This window comes from Macadamia integrifolia, chromosome 13, assembly GCF_013358625.1.
Source record: "Macadamia integrifolia cultivar HAES 741 chromosome 13, SCU_Mint_v3, whole genome shotgun sequence".
Classification (NCBI taxonomy): Eukaryota; Viridiplantae; Streptophyta; class Magnoliopsida; order Proteales; family Proteaceae; genus Macadamia; species Macadamia integrifolia.
In genome coordinates, this window is record NC_056569.1 from 7,338,939 (window position 1) to 7,358,492 (window position 19,554).

The 19,554-nt window shown below is 39.3% G+C and overlaps 1 protein-coding gene across 1 annotated transcript; it reads left to right on the plus strand.

Moving 5' to 3' along the window:
* The first annotated feature begins 841 nt into the window (after nt 1-841).
* Nucleotides 842-14,572, plus strand: LOC122059187 (coatomer subunit alpha-1-like). The gene is made up of 3 exons (XM_042621869.1): nt 842-1,222; nt 10,748-11,242; nt 11,378-14,572. Exons 1-3 carry the CDS (start codon nt 1,015-1,017, stop codon nt 14,329-14,331), a joined length of 3,657 nt encoding a protein of 1,218 aa, XP_042477803.1. The 5' UTR covers nt 842-1,014; the 3' UTR covers nt 14,332-14,572.
* Nucleotides 14,573-19,554: the final 4,982 nt, after the last annotated feature.

Genomic DNA, 19,554 nt, shown 5'->3' on the forward strand with positions numbered 1-19,554 from the left:
GACCCCCCAATCTTACTTGGGCTTCAGAGCATACCGGCGGGTACCTAGACCCATCGGTCTTGGCTGGGCTCTGGGGTCCTACTGGCGGGTAGGATCGGCAAATACCCAGACCCGTCAGTAGCATCCGTTGGTGTGCGTCTGAGTGTTGTCTGCCACTGGGTAGCTTGCACAGGTGGGTCCTCATACCCACCTGTATGACCCACCTGTGGTCTGATGAGCTCCGTTCGGGCTCGAATTCATTGACAGCCTCCTTCGCATTATTAAACGCATCGTGACCATGTTTTTCATCTTTTTTATGGTCTCGGAACGGACATATTCTAAGTTTCCTCTCTGTGTTAGGTTTCGAAACTCTCGCCTTCAAGCGCCGGATCTTGTTCGTATCATGGGGTACTGGCTCAATCTTGTCCGACCACCCTGCATTTGATGTCACCCTTACTGTCATACACCATATGGCACTCGCATCAACCCTTGTCGGTTCGGATCCTGCACGACTAAACCGAACCAATCGATCAATAAACCGGGTTTAGGGAACAGTGCTCTACAATTTTCCTATTTTTTCTAACTTGTATTTTCTCATTTTTAATATCAAATTGATATTATCTTAGGGGGGGAAAACTTATAACTGGGTCCAATCAAATCACATCACCAGATTGAAAAAGATTCCTATCCAAGTGTTGTCCACGAGTTGTCCATTTCGCACGTCTCAAATCTCAATCTTTTTTTTTTGGTAAGGGTCTCAAATCTCAATCGCGTCATGCGCAGGTGCAGAGGACGTCCAGAGTGTCCGACCGTTATTTTGGGTTCAATGTAATATTTTACTCTCTCTAGTATCTCGTGTCTCTCTCTCTCACTCTCCGTCTCCCTCTCCCTCTCATTTCTTCTCCGAAATTAACGTGAACTCTACGTTTTTTCCGTTCCTTCAGATCTGCTACCAAATTTGTGGCATTACTTCTGGATTCAATCCCTCGCTTCTGCTTATTCTTCTTCTTCAGCGTTGGAGATTGGCCTCTCACGATGCTGACGAAGTTCGAGACGAAGAGTAACAGGGTGAAGGGCTTGGCCTTCCATAATAAGAGGCCATGGATCTTGGCCAGTCTCCACAGCGGAGTAATCCAGCTTTGGGATTACAGGATGGGAACTCTCATTGACAAATTCGATGAGCACGACGGTCCAGTTCGCGGTGTCCATTTCCATCACAGTCAGCCGCTCTTCGTGTCTGGAGGTATATAGCTCTTCTGTTTCGTGCTCTTTCAATTCGCATTTTCATTTTCAGGGTCAATGTGTTGGACTCCATGCAATATGTGGATCGAGAGTATGTGCTATTACTTTAGATGATTCGAATCTTACTCGTCGAAGTTCGATGCTCTGGCTTTCTTGTGCGAGCTCATTGCTTGTCTTCGTGAATTGGTTAGACTGGAAGCAATTTCTCCTGATTGTTTAACTGGGTTGATGCTTGTCATCGAATTTGTGAATAATTTACGTTAATTTTGCTCAAACAATTTTGTATGATTAGATTGGGGAATGCTGAGGTGATCAGTTCACCTTTTCTGTCATGGGATTGCAAGTAGCTTTTGAGCACATGCGTACTGTATTGATCACATATATATTAGATGTCTAGTGCAATACAGTTATGGAGTTAGAAATCAATCTTTTGAGAAAGAAGGTAATTATAAACCTCTCTGTTCCCGATCAGGTTATATCAACTGCTTCATGGACTTTTTATTCAAGGTTAGACAATTTGAGTGATAAAAATGTGAGAGAACGATCTCGCTATGCCTGTTGAGAGCCAGGGCTGAAGCCGCGGTTTTTTTTTTCCTTAGGGAGAAGAGCAATGGATGTTGGGAGTGTTAAGTTTGACTCACAAGGAGAACAACACATGGTAGAGGTCTCCCTACATACAATGCAAGGGTGGATTCCCACTTTCAGTGCAAGGTGTAGATCATAAGATTGGTTCATGTAGTGGAATATGTTGGTGTATGATGTCTTGTATTCCATCGCAGTTTAATCCAGGGAGTACTGGCGCAGCACCTAGACAGGCAGGACGGCGGTCCCGTTAGCCGGTTAGCGGGCCATGGGGGTTGCAAGGGGGGCAGGAGGCTCCCCTGCATAGCAGGGGTTGTAGGGGGGCGCAGCCCCCCGCTCGAATTTTTTATTTGAGGGCAATTGTGTACTTTCCGGATTAGGGTTTTTTCGCTATATATTTGTAGCGAGGGTTTCTTTCTCTGTAATGCAAGCAATACGGAGAGGTGTGAGGAAGAGCGCTGTAACCCTATTCTCCATTGATAGTAAAGCAGGATCTCATCTCACCGGGGACGTAGGCAACCTTGCCGAACCTCGTAAAATCTGTGTGCATTGTTGTTGTGTTTTTCCATTATCTTCTGCATCGTTTTAGGGTTGTGTTTCTACAGAATGATGATGAGTTGCTACAAGAAATAGGTTTGATACATTACCATATTCATTATCTTGTTAAGTGGGGGCGTTTAAGGTACCCAACCCAGCCATTTTAAAGGATGGAATCTGTGATCCTAATATGCAGCATTTTTTTTTTTTTAAATAATCCTGAACAATTCAGAATATACATTTGAAAGCTGGACTAGGAAGTTGAATAAGAAGCTAAACTAGAAATCTTGAACTAGAAGAGAACACAATAAACGAAGTTAAGTATGAAATAATTTAGAAAACAATAGAAGAGAATTGTACTTTAAAATTGAAGGGAAACAAAAATAGAAGGATGGAATTTTGGGTTGTTTCTCACTTGTTATGATGCAAGGGAATGACCATGAGAGAAATCACCCAGCAGATGGAGCAGATTATCATATTTACTGACTTGATTGATGGGTTTAGTTTGGGTTAAAGATAGGCTTTCAATAGAGGCCTGCTTTTGAGCTTGAAGGGGTTCATGTCCAGGCAGACTTATGATACAGCCTACAGTAGCTGAAGAGTGTCCAACATGGATTTTTAGAATGTTTCAAGCAGTATAATTAAAGTATCAAGTATATTAGATTTGTATTCAAAGCTAACTTTGAAAATTTCATTCTTTCTGGATTCAATTCAATAGCTTAAAACTTTTGTGGTTGATATTACAAGGGAAAATTTCCAATACATGGTAGCAATATGGCTAAGTTGGATTACAAGATTTTACACATGGCCAATCTCAAGGGTCTCCTATTAAATGGACGGTCCAATTTGGAAGCATCGTCCCTCCACATGGCTGCCATCAGAGAGGTCAGATACTGAAGAAATGTAGGTTGCCCCCCTAAACAACTTTTTGTACAGAGTAATGTCGTAGCTAGCAACGGAAGGGAGATTATGGAAGTGTTGGGGAGATAAGCGGTGAAATGTAGACGCTGGACAAAAAAAAAGAAAAAACTAATAAGACCTTGTGCATGGTGGTGAAGTGTTTGACTGGAAAAAAAGGACAGTAAAATCACTTTTGAAAAGAAAAAGGGAAGTTTTGAAATCATGGTTGTGTAACATATGTAAAAGGCTAAAACTCTTACAATATTTGGTAAATATACTTTCCGATTTAAAATTTATTTTAGTTTTCAAATCAAAGGAATTTGATGTCAAAGTAGAGTGAAATTTAATAAACAATTATCGTATGTTTTTGGAGTTAGCTACATCATCGTGTAAGAACATGTTTTTGGAGTTAGCTACAAAACTCTCCACTGTAGTATTTTATTTGATTTCAATTTCCCTTTTTTCTCCCTTACAACCAAACGGAGCCTGAAAGGTGAATATTTTGTGACAAATGATTGCTAAGCATAGAAAAATCAACACTTCCAACAACATAACTATAAAGTATATATTTACCAAAAAGTACATAGATAATCAAATTGACTAAGATCACATAGACGAGCAATAAAGAAATTAAGTGATCAAGTTCCACTTGAATAGCAAAAAAAAAAAAAAAAAAATCCTAATAAAATTGAGAAAGTCATATAAGCAGGGAAAATTGAACACTGGTACAGTTTCCTGAGATTAACATATTAGTACCATCATATAGAACCAAAGAAGACAACAAAACTACATTGTTTCATTTTTAGACCCGATGTTGACCAAAGCTTCTTAAGAAGAGAATACTACAGGGAAATTGACTCTACTGATATACTTATAATAGCCTAAAATAACTGACAATAGACCATCAAAGCCAACATTCTGTATCAGTCAATGGAGTGATAAGTCAGAAACATAGCCAAAATGAAAAACAGAGAAGGGGGAAAAAGTTTTCTTTCTGGGCTTTGAATCTAATAAAAAATATGCTCAATACAGAAGAAGAGAGAGGTTATGTTATTCAAAAAATTCAATCAAATGCAAGGAAGGAAAGACTGGACAACGATTCTATATTGTAATGGCAGAGAATGAATGAGGAAGGCAATTGCTGTGTGTCGGATTTTCCATTTAACGGGTAAGATATAGATTTATTCTTCCTAGAAATATAAATGCTGTGAAATGGAAAATCGTCATAGAAAGATGTTTATGGTTCATACAAAGCAAGCATATATGACTGCCATAGGCAAAGAGCTTCCATAATTTTGCTCCTATTTAAACAAAAACTTTCAAAGTATATCAATCTCTGACTATAGAATTAATTGGATCGTTGTTTTCAGGGGGATAAAATTTGAAGAGGTTAAGTGTATAGCTTTGAAACAATCTCTTTCCAATGCCCGATAGGTCTATTATTTTGTCTCATAAAGTATAGCAAGACAGAATTTTGAGTTAAGCTTCCTAAAAAGACTTCCCTTTAAAAAAAAGAAAAACCCATAAATACTTCTTTGCGAGAATTACGTGGGAGAATTCTATTTGAAGAATGGGGAAATTTTGGACTTGTGCCTTAGTGGGCGCAGTCCCTCCTTTATTAATAGCAAATATAGCATTCCTATTCCTTACATGAATCCTATTCCTTTCATGAGTCTAAGTAGTCCTAGAGTAGTCCTAATTGCATTATTCAACACTCTCCCTCAAGTTGGTGCGTGGATATCAAGCATACCCAACATAGAAAAAATAAAATAAAACGATCAACTACTAAGTCCCTTTGTGAGAACATCAGCTAATTGATCTTCACTTCGCACAAAAGGAATACATATCAATCATTGCTCTAACTTCTCTTTGATGAAATGCCTATCGATCTCGGCATGCTTGGTACGAACATGCTGAACAGGATTGTGTGTAATATTGATGGCTGACTTATTATCACAATATAGTAATATCATCACCTAGATGGACACACCCAGGTCATGAAGGAGACCCTGTAACCAAAGTAGCTCACAAATCCCATGTGCCATAGCTCAGAACTCGGCCTCTGCACTTGATCTGGCCACAATTGACAGCTTCTTATTGCACTATGTAACCAAGTTATCACCAACAAATGTACAGTAGCCAGTAGTAGAGCGACGATCATCTGGAGAGCCTACCCAATCAGCATCAGTGTATGCCTCAATCCTCATGTGATCTATAGGATAGAATAAAATGTCGTTTCCTAGTGCTATCTTCAAGTACCTAAGAATTCAGTTCACAGTATCCATATGTGATGAATAGGGACCATGCATGTACTGACTCACCAAACTCACTACAAGAGCTATGTCTAGCCTTGTGTGGGATAGATATATGAGTCTTCCAACCAGTCTTTGATACCGACATTTATCAACAGGTTTACCTTCCTTGCTTTTGAGATGAAAGTTAGCCTCAATAGGAATATCCAAGAGTTTACACCCTAACTTACCAGTCTCTGAGAGGAGGTCCAAGGCATATTTTCTCTAAGAGAGAACAATACCCTTAGTTGAATGTGCCACCTCAATGCCAAGAAAGTATTTCACTCTTCCTAGGTCCTTGATCTCAAACTCCTTACCATAATAGGCATTGAGCTTAGAGATTTCATTTGTATCATTGTTAATAATAGCAATATCATCCACATATACTATCAGCACAGTAATATGATTACCCACCCTTTTAATAAATAGTGCATGATTAGCATTACTTTGTGTAAAGCCAATAGTTATCATAGCCTTGTGAAAATGGCCAAACCATGCCCTGGGAGATTGCTTTAATCCATACAGAGCTCTCTTCAATTTACACACCTTGCCTTGTGTTTCTGAACTAGAGTATCTAGGTGGAATGTCTACATACATCTCTTCAGTCAGCTCTCTGTGAAGAAAGGCATTTTTGACATCCAATTGTTATAGCTCCCATCCTCGGTTCACTGCACAGGAGATGATGACTCAAACTGTATTTTTTTTCTATAGGTGCAAATAGCCAATCCCACAAGTTTGAGTAAAGCCCTTTGCAACCAGTCTTGCCTTATATCGATCCACAATCCCATCAGCATTATGCTTGACACCCATTTGCAACCAACTAGTTGCTTTTACAGGGAAAGAACAACCAGATCCCATGTGTTATTCTTGTGAAGAGTTCTCATCTCCTCATTCATTGTCTCCTTCCACTTAGGTTCTATATTTGACTCCTGCTAGGTTTTAGGAATAGAACAGAGGATAAGGAAGGCACAAATGCATGATATGATGGGGAGAGAGCATTATATGACAATACATTAGAAATTGGATGATGAGTACAAGTCCTATTACCTTTTCTATGAGCAATAGGAACATCAAGAGACTGATCAAAAGGGAGAGGAAAGGTTATACCTAGAAGGGAAGACTGAAGATCAGGAAGCAATGGAGTAGCAGTGGTAGTATGAGTGGTAGTTTCAGTTCTCATTTTTTCCAAGAGAATGTCTTTATCAATGGACCATCCTATGTTTTCTGTTGAATTTGTGGCTCCCCTGAATGGGAGCCTACTGCTCCTAACTGATGGCTCCCCTTGAACAATAACCTCCAGACCAATCTCTGAACTAGTAGTCTTTATTCCAATATCCCTCTGAGTAGCACCATGGCAATCAAAAGTAGGAATCTGTATCACCTCTTCACCAATAGAGGACTCCCCCTGAAGAGGAGGAAAATAAGCCTTAGTCTCACAAAATAACACATCCATGGAAACAAAGAGCCGTCAAGAAGGTGGATGATGGCATTGGTATCCTTTCTGAGTGGGAGAATAGTCCACAAAAATATACCGGAGTCCACAATGATCAAGCTTGCTCAGAACCTGATGATTACGAACAAAGCAAGCACAATCAAAGACCTTGGGAGGAACAACAAAAGTTCAAGATCTAGATAACAACTCAATAGGACTCTTAAAACCAAGTTCCTGGGAAGGCATCCTATTGATGAGATAGGCAGCAATGAGAACAACCTCATTCCAATAGGGAGCAACGACATTGCATCTCAAACATCAAGGAGCGAGCACCCTCAAGGAGATGGTGATTCTTGCATTCAGCCACACCATTCTACGCCGAAGTATCCACACAACTAGTCTAATTATCCCATGATCAACTAAGTAAGACTGAAAGGAACCATCTATATATTCCTTCCCATTATCAGTTCACAATATCTTGATTTTAGCATCAAACTGGGTCCTAATAATGCAATGAAATTCTCGAAAGTACTAAAAAACCTCACTATTATGATGCAATAGATAAATCCAAGTAGAATGAGTATTGCAATAAAGTAGCAAACTATCAAAAAGAGGATAAACAAAAAGAGGATAAACATTCCGAGTTTGTTTTTCCAAAACACACGCATCATAAATAAATTGGTCCATAGTACAAGTTTAACTAATGTTGGAAATAATCTGGATAAAGTGCCCCATAAGGGGCGACCCAGATGTTGATGCCATCCCAAAAGTTCAGAGAGTGCCAAATTAGATGAAGTGTGATTCCTGATCCTGAGTCTTTCCTTCCAGGTATAGCCTTTTCTCTCACTTTTGATCAGTGTCTTGATGTTCCCATTGCTCGTAGAAAAGGTAATAGGACTTGTACTTAGCATCCAATTTCTAACGTAGTGTCATATGATGCTCTCTCCCCATCATATCGTACATCTATACCTTGTCTTCCATTTCTATTCCTAAAATAGGAGGCAAATATAGAACCTAAGTGGAAGGAGGCAATGAATGAGGAGATGAGAGCTCTTCACAAGAATAACACATGGGATCTGGTTTTACAATAGGTGCAGTGAAGGTTATTTTTGGTTGGCAAAGGAGATCGCGGCGAGGATGGGTGCAGCAGTGGAGGTCGCATGCGAGAGATTGCAGAGGGGAAAAAAAAAAGGAGGTTGTGAGGTCGCGGGGGGTTCTGGTTTTATGGTAGGTGCAGCAGAAGTGATTTCAGGTAGTTTTGGATTTGGGTTCTTGTTGTTCCAGGGTGCTGGTGATGAGGTCCAGAGAAGGGTTGGAAGTTGTAGAGAATTGCAACTATGGAGGGCTGCGGCTATGGTGATGAAGGCTGCCGGAAGAGGAAGAAGACGGGGAATGGGTATGGGGTTTTTGATGATCAGACCTACTCTGATACCATGAAGAATAAGGGAAATTTGGACTTGTGCCTTAATGGGCACAGTCCCTCCTTTATTTGTAGTAAATATAGTAGTCCTATTCCTTACATGAATCCTATTCCTTTCATGAGTCTAAGTAGTCCTAATTGCATTATTCAACACTCTTTGTCAAAGTAAACACTTGAATGAGGAAGGTAATTGCTGTATGTCAGAATTTGACTTTCCTTCACTTCCATTTACTTTCCACCAAACAGAGCCTGACTTCTTTTATTTTCCCCCTATGAAAACGATTAGTGGTAAAACAATATATATGGCATTGACTTTGGGTTTAACCTCGTTTGTATGATCAGTTAGGACTCAAAATCACAATTAGTCAGGATCTGTACCTCCTTTGAACACCTACTATAAACTTTTGACTGCGATTGCGAGCTGGCTGCAATAATCCTTTGTGTAATCCTTAGAAATTTTGTCATCTAATGGGCTGAGAAGATTTAAATGATCTCGCAAGCTGCTTTTATATATAACGGTGAGAAACTTGATGTAGTTCAGCACATGTGCAAGAAAAGGCCCAAGGGGCTCACTGTTCTGGTGGCTCTGGTTCAAACCAGAGTTAGTCATAAATTTCGTGGGAAAAAAGAGAGCCTGCTTCACGTAGTTTCTATCTTTTAGTTTACTTTCTATCTTGGAGTTGTGCCTAGTTGCTAAGTGATGACTACTTAGTAGTTCCTAATTTGTCTCTTTTTCCTTTTTGTGTTATAGCAACTAATCTTTGTTCTAGATTAGTATTGCTTGTGGTAAGCTCATTACTAGGAATCTTTTTTTTGTTTTTTTTGGAACCCATACTTCAAGTCTTTCAATATTATCAATACAAGAGAAGGGAGACACTCCCATCAGTTTTAGCTATTCATTTATTGAGTTCTCTTTGTGAGATGCATGCTTCTGTGGTGATTCAGAAGCAAACCCAAGGTGGTGAAGTCTTGATTAGGTGGTGGTGAGGCCACGTCATATCCCTTCTTCCCCTTTCTTCTCTTCATCTTTTGTCTCCGTTTCAATAACCTAAACAGTGCATGTGTGAAAGGTTCTTAATGTATACTGTAACACTGTCTAAGGTTGGATTCTACACCTATTTCCTCCCTTATTATTGGTTATTTCAGTTATTACTTCAGTTTCTGCCCAGTTTTATTTCTCTGTTTCAGTCCCTGCAATATCAGTTCTGTTCTGTTCTGATCTCAGGTTTCCTGATTTTCTAGTGTTTGTCTCTTCAGCCTAGTAAACCTCATAAAAACTCCATTATCTTAGCCTTCACTAATCACCCATATATAAGCATATGGAAGTGATGGTGGCCATTCTGGGGATGAATAACCATGTATAGATTTTTGTAATACTAAGATACTTTGCTTGTAGATTATCATGTAGTTTGTAGGCTTTTTACACTTATGTATGCAACTTTTGATATTCTTGCATAAGAACTTAGAACTTGCAAATTTTGAGTTGCGTAAGTTTTGGCAATCTTCTCTTCTCCATCACTTAACAGAATTGTAAAAAGTAGAAAAAGAGCAACCCAGTGCACGATGCTCCCACTACTGCAGGGTCTGGGAGGGGCAAGTGTACGCAGCCTTACCCCCTGCTTCACAGAAGAGGCTGTTTTCAAGTTTTGAACCTGTGACCAACATGTTGCAATAGTGCAACTTAACCGTTGTGCCACAGGCTCGCCCACTTCTTAACAGAATTGTGTAATCACATAATTCTCAAAGCTAGAGTCTTTCAGAACCATCATTGTAGCCCCTCAAAGACCCATAACTTGCATCCCTAAAGCATTTTATGTCCACTGTACAGAAGTGTTTGGCAGATCAGGACATAAGTACCCTTCATAATTTTCATCTCCCAACAGAATTGTGTGATCAGATCATTGGTCGAAAACAGACTCCCTCAAAGCCATCATCTTAGCCATTCTTTGAACACCCTGAGGATTTGAGATGCATCCTGAAGCATTTTGTGTCCATTCCACACAAAATTTGGAAGATGAGGACCTGTCATCCAAATAATAGTAATATAGAAACATCTTGTTCTTTACAGTGTAATTATACAGGATTTGATGGTTTTTGGCAGCTGCATGTTTTTTGCCCTCTTTCCCTCTACCCATTTAGTTTCACTTAAGGCTCCAAATGCCAAGAGTTGAATTCACCCTTGCTGTATTCTGTCAATTTTCCTGATTTTGTTAGCTGTTGATTTATTTATTGCTACCTGTATGGCTATATAATCAATATAGACATCAATGCTACCATATATAATTGTTAATGCCATAAAGATGTGAGCCGTTACATAAACATTGTTTCTGTTGGCTGATTGTTCCAATCTAACGTCTTTTGCAGGAGATGATTACACAATCAAGGTCTGGAATTATAAGACACGTCGCTGTTTATTTACTCTTTTTGGACACCTTGATTACATCCGCACAGTCCAATTCCACAATGAACATCCCTGGATTGTTAGTGCAAGTGATGATCAAACAGTTAGAATATGGAATTGGCAATCACGCACCTGTGTTTCTGTTTTAACTGGACATAATCATTTTGTTATGTGTGCCTCTTTCCATCCAAAAGAGGATTTGGTTGTCTCAGCATCCTTGGATCAAACAATTTGTGTTTGGGATATAGTGGCCCTGAGGAAGAAGATTGTGTCTCCAACAGATGACATTCTGCATCATAGTGAAATGAGAACAGATTTATTTGGGGGAGTAGATGCTGGTGTTAAATATGTCTTAGAAGGCCATGATCGCGGAGTTAACTGGGCTTCATTCCACCCCAGCCTGCCACTGATTGTATCTGGAGCAGACGATCGTCAAATAAAATTGTGGCGAATGAATGGTAATGCTGAGATGCAAATATTGTCTCTTTGATAGATGAGATGCATGTAATGCTGCTTTAGTTTACTTGCTTTCAATATTTATTGGTCTTCTAATACATGGGCTAAGTATGGTTAACTCAGTTGTTTTATTTCAGATACCAAGGCTTGGGAAGTGGACACATTGCGGGGCCATACAAACAATGTGTCCTGTGTAATGTTCCTCGCAAAGCAAGACATTATTGCATCAAACTCTGAGGATAAGAGTGTTCGTGTCTGGGATGTCACTAAGCGGACTGGTATCCAGACATTCCGCAGAGAACATGATCGGTTTTGGGTTCTTGCATCTCATCCAGAAATGAACCTTTTAGCAGCTGGTCATGATAGTGGTATGATTGTCTTTAAGTTGGCGAGAGAACGACCTGCTTTTTCTGTAAGTGGTGATACATTATATTATGTCAAGGATCATTTCTTGCATCTGTACAAGTTCTCAACTCAAAAGGACAACCAAGTAATTCCCTTGCAACGACCTGGTTCCATCAGCTTGAATCAGGTTCCAAGAACACTCTCTTATAACCCAACGGAAAATGCTGTTTTGATCTGTTCGGATGTGGATGGTGGATCTTTTGAACTTTATATCTTACCAAAGGATGGCGTTGGTAGAGTTGATCATGTGCAAGAATCAATGAGAGGCATAGGAACTTCAGCTATTTTTGTCGCTCGTAATAGGATTGCAGTGCTTGACAAGAGTAACAACCTGGCATTAATCAAGAACTTAAAAAATGAAATTGTGAAGAAAACCAGCCTTCCTGTTGTTGCTGATGCAATATTCTATGCTGGGACAGGTAGTCTACTATGCCGGGCTGAAGATAGAGTGGTCATCTTTGATCTTCAGCAGAGAATTGTGCTTGGGGAGCTTCATTCCCCCTTTATTAGATACATTGCATGGTCAAATGATATGGAGTGTGTTGCTTTGCTCAGCAAACATGCTATAGTAATTGCTACCAAGAAGCTTATCCATCAATGTACAGTTCACGAGACAATCCGCATAAAGAGTGGTGCCTGGGATGATAATGGGGTTTTCATATATACAACCTTGAACCATATGAAATACTGTCTTCCAAGTGGAGACAGTGGAATTATCAGGACCCTTGATGTTCCTTTGTATATCACAAAGGTTTGTAAGAATATTGTTCATTGTCTGGACAGGGATGGAAAGCACCATTCCATAACAATTGATGCAACTGAGTATGTTTTCAAACTTTTACTCGTAAAGAAAAGGTTTGATCATGTAATGAGTATGATTAAGAGTTCAAGGCTCTGTGGACAAGCCATGGTTGCCTATCTGCAACAAAAAGGGTTCCCAGGAATTGCCCTTCATTTAGTCCAAGATGAAAGAACTCGATTTAACTTAGCACTGGAAAGTGGTAATATTCAAATAGCAGTTGCATCAGCAAAGGAGATAGATGAGAAAGAACACTGGTATAAGTTAGGTGTGGAGGCTCTCCGACAAGGCAATGCTAGCATTGTGGAATATGCATACCAGAGGACAAAAAATTTTGAGAGGCTATCCTTTCTTTATCTTGTAACAGGGAATCTGGAAAAAGTGTCCAAAATGCTGCGTATAGCTGAGATGAAGAATGATGTAATGGGGCAGTTCCACAATGCCCTGTACTTGGGTGATATTCAAGAGCGTGCAAAAATTCTAGAGAATGCTGGACACTTATCTCTTGCATATGTCACAGCTAAAGTTCATAGGCTCAATGAAATTGCTGATAGGCTTGCTACTGAGTTGGGTGATACAGCTCCATCTGTATCTCAAGGAAAAGTCCCTTCCCTTCTGATTCCTCCAGCACCCATTGTACGTGGTGGAGATTGGCCCCTTTTGAGGGTCATGAAAGGCTTGTTTGATGGTGAGTTGGACAACATGGCCAAAGCAGGACAAGAGGAAGAGGATGAATCTGTTGACGCTGATTGGGTGGAGGACCTGGACATTGCTGATGTAGATGACATGCTGAATGGAGATTTTGGGGTTGTTACAGACAATGATGAAATCAATGAAGAAAATGATGCAGAGGGAGGATGGGATCTTGAGGACCTGGATCTACCAGCTGAAGTTGATTCACCAAGCACTGCCATAAGTGGCCGCGCAGCTGCATTTATAGCCCCAACATCAGGCACACCTGTTTCCCAAATCTGGATTCAAAGATCTTCTCTAGCTGGTGAGCATGCAGCAGCTGGCAATTTTGATACCGCAATGAGTTTACTGAGCCGACAATTGGGTGTGAAGAACTTTGCTCCCCTGAAACCAATGTTAATGGATTTATACCTGGGTGGTCATTCTTATGTACAAGGATTTGATTCTGTGCCAGTGATTACCAAGGCAATTGAGAGGGGATGGAATGAATCTGTTGGCCCCAACATGAGGTACCCTCCAGCCCTTGTGTTTGGACTTTCTCAGTTGGATGATAAACTTAGAACGGCTTATAAGGCCACCACAGAAGGTAAGTTTGTTGAGGCTTTAAGGGTATTCCTCAACATCTTGCACACAATTCCACTAATTGTGGTTGAATCAAGGAGAGAAGTTGACGAAGTTATGGAGTTGATTGTTATAGCAAAAGAATATATCCTGGGATTGAAGATGGAAGCCAAAAGAAAGGAAATTAAAGATGACATGGTTCGTCAACAAGAATTGGCTGCCTACTTTACCCACTGCAATCTTCAGATGATCCATTTGAGGCTTGCTCTGAACAGCGCTATGGGAATTTGCTACAAGGCTGGAAACTTTATCACAGCAAGAAATTTTGCAAGACGGTATTTGGAAACTAATCCTTCAAATGAAAATCAAGTGAGAAGGGCAAGGCAAGTCCTGCAGGCTTGTGACAGAAATATGAAAGATGCAACCGAGTTGAATTATGACTTCAGGAATCCTTTTGTGGTTTGTGGAGCAACATTCGTGCCCATATACCGTGGACAAAAATATGTATCTTGCCCATATTGTGGTTCACATTTTGTACCTACATTTGAGGGGCAGCTCTGTGCTGTTTGTGACCTTTCTATAGTAGGGTCAGATGCATCTGGTCTGCTTTGTTCCCTTTCACAGGTGAGATGATTCAAATGATTCTTTGATATGTCATATAGCTTTAAGGAAGCAGGTGGGAAGTTATCAACACTAATATCCCAGCATTGGCAACTGATTTAGCAAATCAATGAACATATATATTTTTTTTTTTTTTTTTTTGAAAATCATCTGAGAGCTTGTGCTGCGGTTTTCTCCCCTTTTTTGGGAGCTGTTAGTAGTAGTCATTAAAATTTTCTCTTTCAACTAATTAGGAAATATTCCTTTTGCAGTTACCCTGTTTGCCTATCTAATATTTCTTTCATGTTTTATATTATGATTTCCTTTTTCCGCTCTAACAACGAACAAATTCTCCATTTTACTTACCTGTAAAGCATAGACAAGATTGCCATATGCTAAATTTCGACTTGTCTATGCTAAATTTCGACTATAGAGTCTGGCAGGAAGGTTGAAATCGTCTGTAATTCCGATCTCGTACAATTCCGTGCAATACCACCTTCAGGCGGTGACATGTGTATTAATACCAATACAATGGTCCAGATCTGGTATAACTAATAAAACATTAAATCAGTGAAGAGGCATTTAAATCAGATCTGGACCATTGTATTGGTATCAATACAAGCGTCACCACCTGAAGGTGGTATTGCACGGAATTGCACGAGATCGGAATTGCAGACGCTATAGAGTCTGGCAGGAAGGTTTAAAAGATTTACATTTTTTGAATGTGCTTCGATTCTTAGTAGGTGCTTTTCACTCTCTGTGACTAGTGGTCTTGTATTCTATTAAATGTTAATGGTACTTCGTGGATTTCATCTTCATGCACAGAGTGTTTATCAATGTAGTAACCAAGGAACATAATGTGTGGAAGGAGAATTTTCAGTCCTTGTGAGATAACTTGAAACCCCCATGAAATTGAAAAAATGAAAATCAAATGTATGAGGGCCTTATCAGATGATTTGAACACATTGTAAAGAACAGGAAATAAAAAAAAAAAAAAAAAAATGTTCCATAATCCAGCTTCAGGTGTTTGGGATTATTATTACCTTGTTGAGTTTTTAAAACTTTTCTCTATTATCTATTTGGAAATTGATAACAGATGTCTGGATATATAATTCCTTGGTGAATGAAAACTTGTTTGCATTATGAAGCCTGAAGAAGTCAATTGTTGATGAACAATCTAGCCAATGTTGAACCATTTGAACTGGCCAATGGTCCTAATATTTTGAGGGATCTCAGCACTTCCCTTTGGTAGAAGGGCATTATTAATCATATTAGCTGAATCTCTTGAGGGAACCACTTCAAGGAGGAATTTCTTTTTGAGTCATTGTCGTTTCTAAAAAATGGAGAAACTATACAAACTCTAATCCTTTCTATGGTGTTATCTTGGAAACAAATCTTCATATATGGTTCCATCGACCAGCCTTCTCCATAGCAGAAATTGACTAATGCTATCTATAATACATGTTAGTTGTTTTTTTTTTCGTATGATTCCATGCTTTTGTACTGTATTAGGCTAGTACTTGCATATTATTCATAAATATTATTAAGGTTGGCGCTTTGGGTTGGTTTGGCTTGCATTTTAGACCTATCCTATGTGGCTTTCTTTTTAGATGAAAATGAAATGATTTTAAGACCTATCCTATCCAAATTTTCACTGACCAGCATAGCCATCCACCAGCACCCTCCCAATTATTACCCAAATGGTAGCACCACTTGTCTGTGGTCTTGAACAGAAAAGGTTTCACCGCTCCAAGATGGGTTGAACATGAGGAAGTTAGGTTGAAATCATGTTTGCAATATTTATAATAACAACAATGTCTTTGAAACACTGAACACTAACCAAACCATGGCGATAACAAACATTTTTCTAAAAAGAAACTACAAAAACAATCTCTCCCCCTAGGGCTACACATACACTACCACGTCGACACTCTCTTTCAAAAGTGAGATCACCACCAGATTGTTGAAGAGGGAAAGATCATTTTGAACCATGCCCATCCGAGATAAGCCTAAATGCAGCCGTGATCTTATACATGATACCACCAGACACACCAGTCCCCAACCCTAATCCCAACCTCACTAAGACCACCACCAGAAAGGAAAAAAAAAAAAGGAGGTGGTGATTTATTTTTGGTGGAACTATTATACAAGCAATCAATTATATGAACATAATAATATGGCACCAAAAAACTTTTTGATCGTGATTGAGAATTTAACAGTTAAGAATTACCTTTCTTTTATTTTAAGGAATTTAGGAATTAGATTAATTTTTGTGCTAGGATGCAAATTGCATGAAGGGTGGGACTCGATTAAGGAGACCCTTGGTATAACCAGCCCTCTTGAAGAAGAAAAGACACATTCATAAATCTTTTAAGTAGAATATTGGATTAGGGATGTAAATGTATTGAATTCAGATCAGATGTAAATGGATCCAGATATTTCCTGATCGAATACGAAGGCGGATTAAATTTAAATTTTCGACCATCCATTTATTCTTTGATTTGTGTAATTTGAATTCGGACCTTGCTCCGCCCAATTAATACAATTAGCTCTTAATCCACATTTTCAAGTTGTATTGGCTCTTTTTCCCATTCTCTAGAACCTGTCTAAACTTCATGAACCCTCAACAATCATTAATTGTTTATTTAATTAGATCGAATAATTATATTTCAGATAATTTGGATTTAAATCCGGATACCCTTTGACCGAGTATAAATACCCTTAAACGGATATAGATGCGAATGTTTTTTCACGAGACAGCCGTTGAGCCAATGCTGCCCATCAGTCTAAGCAAAGATCAATTCCCTTGCTTCCCTTGCTGAGCTGATCTATGACCACCCTCTCAACCACTGTAAGTCAACTAATAAATAAAATTAAATTCTTTTAATATCCACAAGATATTCCGTAACAACTTCAATGTCAAAGCAGGAAAGCCACTAATTGACACCCCTATGCCTCACAATAAAAGTTTGACCTATTGGTAGTGATCCAAGTTCTATCAGGGGTTTCACCCTTTTTTGCCACTTTGGCACTCATTGATTTTCCAGAATCTTAGGTTCGAGAGAAGGAAGTGCCTTGGACAAATGGGAAGAGATAGCCTTCTTTTATTCTTGTTCTTTCCTCCATTTTTGTATCAGATTCATCAAAGGTTCATGGTGCCTCCTGTTCTCATGTACACCTTACAGGGCCTCGTGGCCGACAAGAAGCTCCCTGTGGGGTTAAAGTTTGCTCCGAGGACCTCATAACCGATTATGTATTCGATTGATGATCAAATAGAATTGTTGGTTCAGTTCTCCACCTTAACTACAGAATTGTTGGTTCAGTTCTCCACCTTAACTCAAATAGAATTGTTGTAGTTGTCAAGGTTAAAGAAGCTGGCATCTGTAAATCACAGAGAAACGGTTCCTATTTACTTCCCACTGGATGTGTAAGGTACTGAGCTCATTGTTAGTATTCTAGAAGTTGAAGGTAACAAAAACTGGATTAGTACAAATGTTGTGAAACAGAAACTCTTCACTGAATTGCAGAATCACAATGGAGCAATGGAATAAATATCCAAGAATGTGAAAGAAGATTTTTCTTATTGAGCTTTTGTTTCTGGATGGGGAGGCCAGCAGTTTGAAGAGGAATGATGCTCATAATCTCATAGCTAAAGGGAAGGAGCCACCAAGAATATCAACACTCTTGTTCTAGTCAGCTGAATAACCAAGCTAGACTAGGGAATTACAGAGAATAAGTGTTACACCTATAATTTTTGTGCTTGACATATCACACATGGATTCACAAAGATTGTGTTTGAATCAAAAGAGAGTTTTCTTCCTTCAGACTTCAATCAATGATATATTAGCATGTGCTATAAATGAGATGGTCAGCAGGACTACTAAGGCTGTGATGTAGATTTACAAGGCTGAAAAGTAAAACACTTGCAAACCCATGAAAACAATATAGTGAACTAGAAAAAAAAAAAACTGAGAAATAGAGGCAGAAACTAAAATAGAATTTGTAAACCCCAAGAGGGTAGTCAAGTTGGCAAGGGACCTTCGCCTCAAGAAGCATGTGGTTCTGAGTTCAACTCCTCTTACCTTCTTGGAGCCACTAACACCCGGGGTGTTTAGTGCTCTTCACAGCCTTTGGTGAAAGATGAATGGTTCTCATTCAACCTCGGTACAACCCGGTCCATGAGGTTGTAGGGTCAGTATGAACCCACGGGACTAGTCAAGCCAAAGGCTTGGATATCCGTTGTTAGCAAAGAAAAAAAAAACTAAATAGAACTTGCAAACCACAAATCCGATAGAGCTGAAATTAATATATATTAGAGATCCTAATGGGGTGAGTGTGTAGCTAAAATATCAAAATAAATTGATGATTAAAATACAAGATATGAACATGGACAGAAAATAGACACTAAGAAAAACCATAAAATAGAAAGTAAAGAGAACTAGCATAACTCTTAATCTACCAGTCTCATAGACACCAAATTAAGGTCGAATGGAATAGCTACGATGGGGATTAACATAGTCAGTCGGACAATTATATACTCAGAAAACAATGACTGAAAATCAGATATATATATATATATATATATGCTGTAAAACATTCCTATCGCAGATCTGAAACAGTGTATGAGAATAACAGAAGATCAAAGAAATTAAAGGAGCAATAACAAGGAAATAGACAAACACAAAATGGGAAGTCAGGTCACCTAACACTAGGCCACAATGGAAAGAAGTAGTACTGGAATGTCAGCAAACAGTGAATGCAGGAAGAAGAAGAGAAGGGCATATGATCAAAGGTTACACCTCCTATGGCCTGAAGGAAAGGCTTCACCACCAGTCTCAAACCATGAATTCACCATTTTGGGTTGCACTTGCTTCACCACTAGAGCAACTCTTAGCATCAGCTCCGAAGAGAAACATTCAATTAAACAATAGCCAAAATCTGTCGGCAGTATGCCCCAACAGTTAAGTTGCACTATTGCAACCTGTTGGTCATAGGTTCAAAACTTGGAAACAGCCTCTTCTACAAAACAGGGGGTAAGGCCGCGTACACACTTGCCCCTCCCAGACCTTGCAGTAGCAGGAGCCTTGTGCACTGGGTTGCTCTTTTTTTAGTATGCCCCCGCTTCTATATTTATAAATAGCCAATGAACTGATTACAAGAATAGAATCTCTCCTTGCTACATGGATGCCAAACAAACATTAAAAGGAATCCTTAGCTACTACAAGGAAAACATAAAGCAAATAAGATAGAAACAAG

Bases quoted from the DNA above. Each gene is read 5' to 3' on its own strand.
- LOC122059187 (XM_042621869.1), top strand. From the start codon at position 1,015: ATGCTGACGAAGTTCGAGACGAAGAGTAACAGGGTGAAGGGCTTGGCC. The intron at 1,223-10,747 runs GTATATAGCTCT...CGTCTTTTGCAG, and splicing joins GCCGCTCTTCGTGTCTGGAG to GAGATGATTACACAATCAAG. The intron at 11,243-11,377 runs GTAATGCTGAGA...GTTTTATTTCAG, and splicing joins AAAATTGTGGCGAATGAATG to ATACCAAGGCTTGGGAAGTG.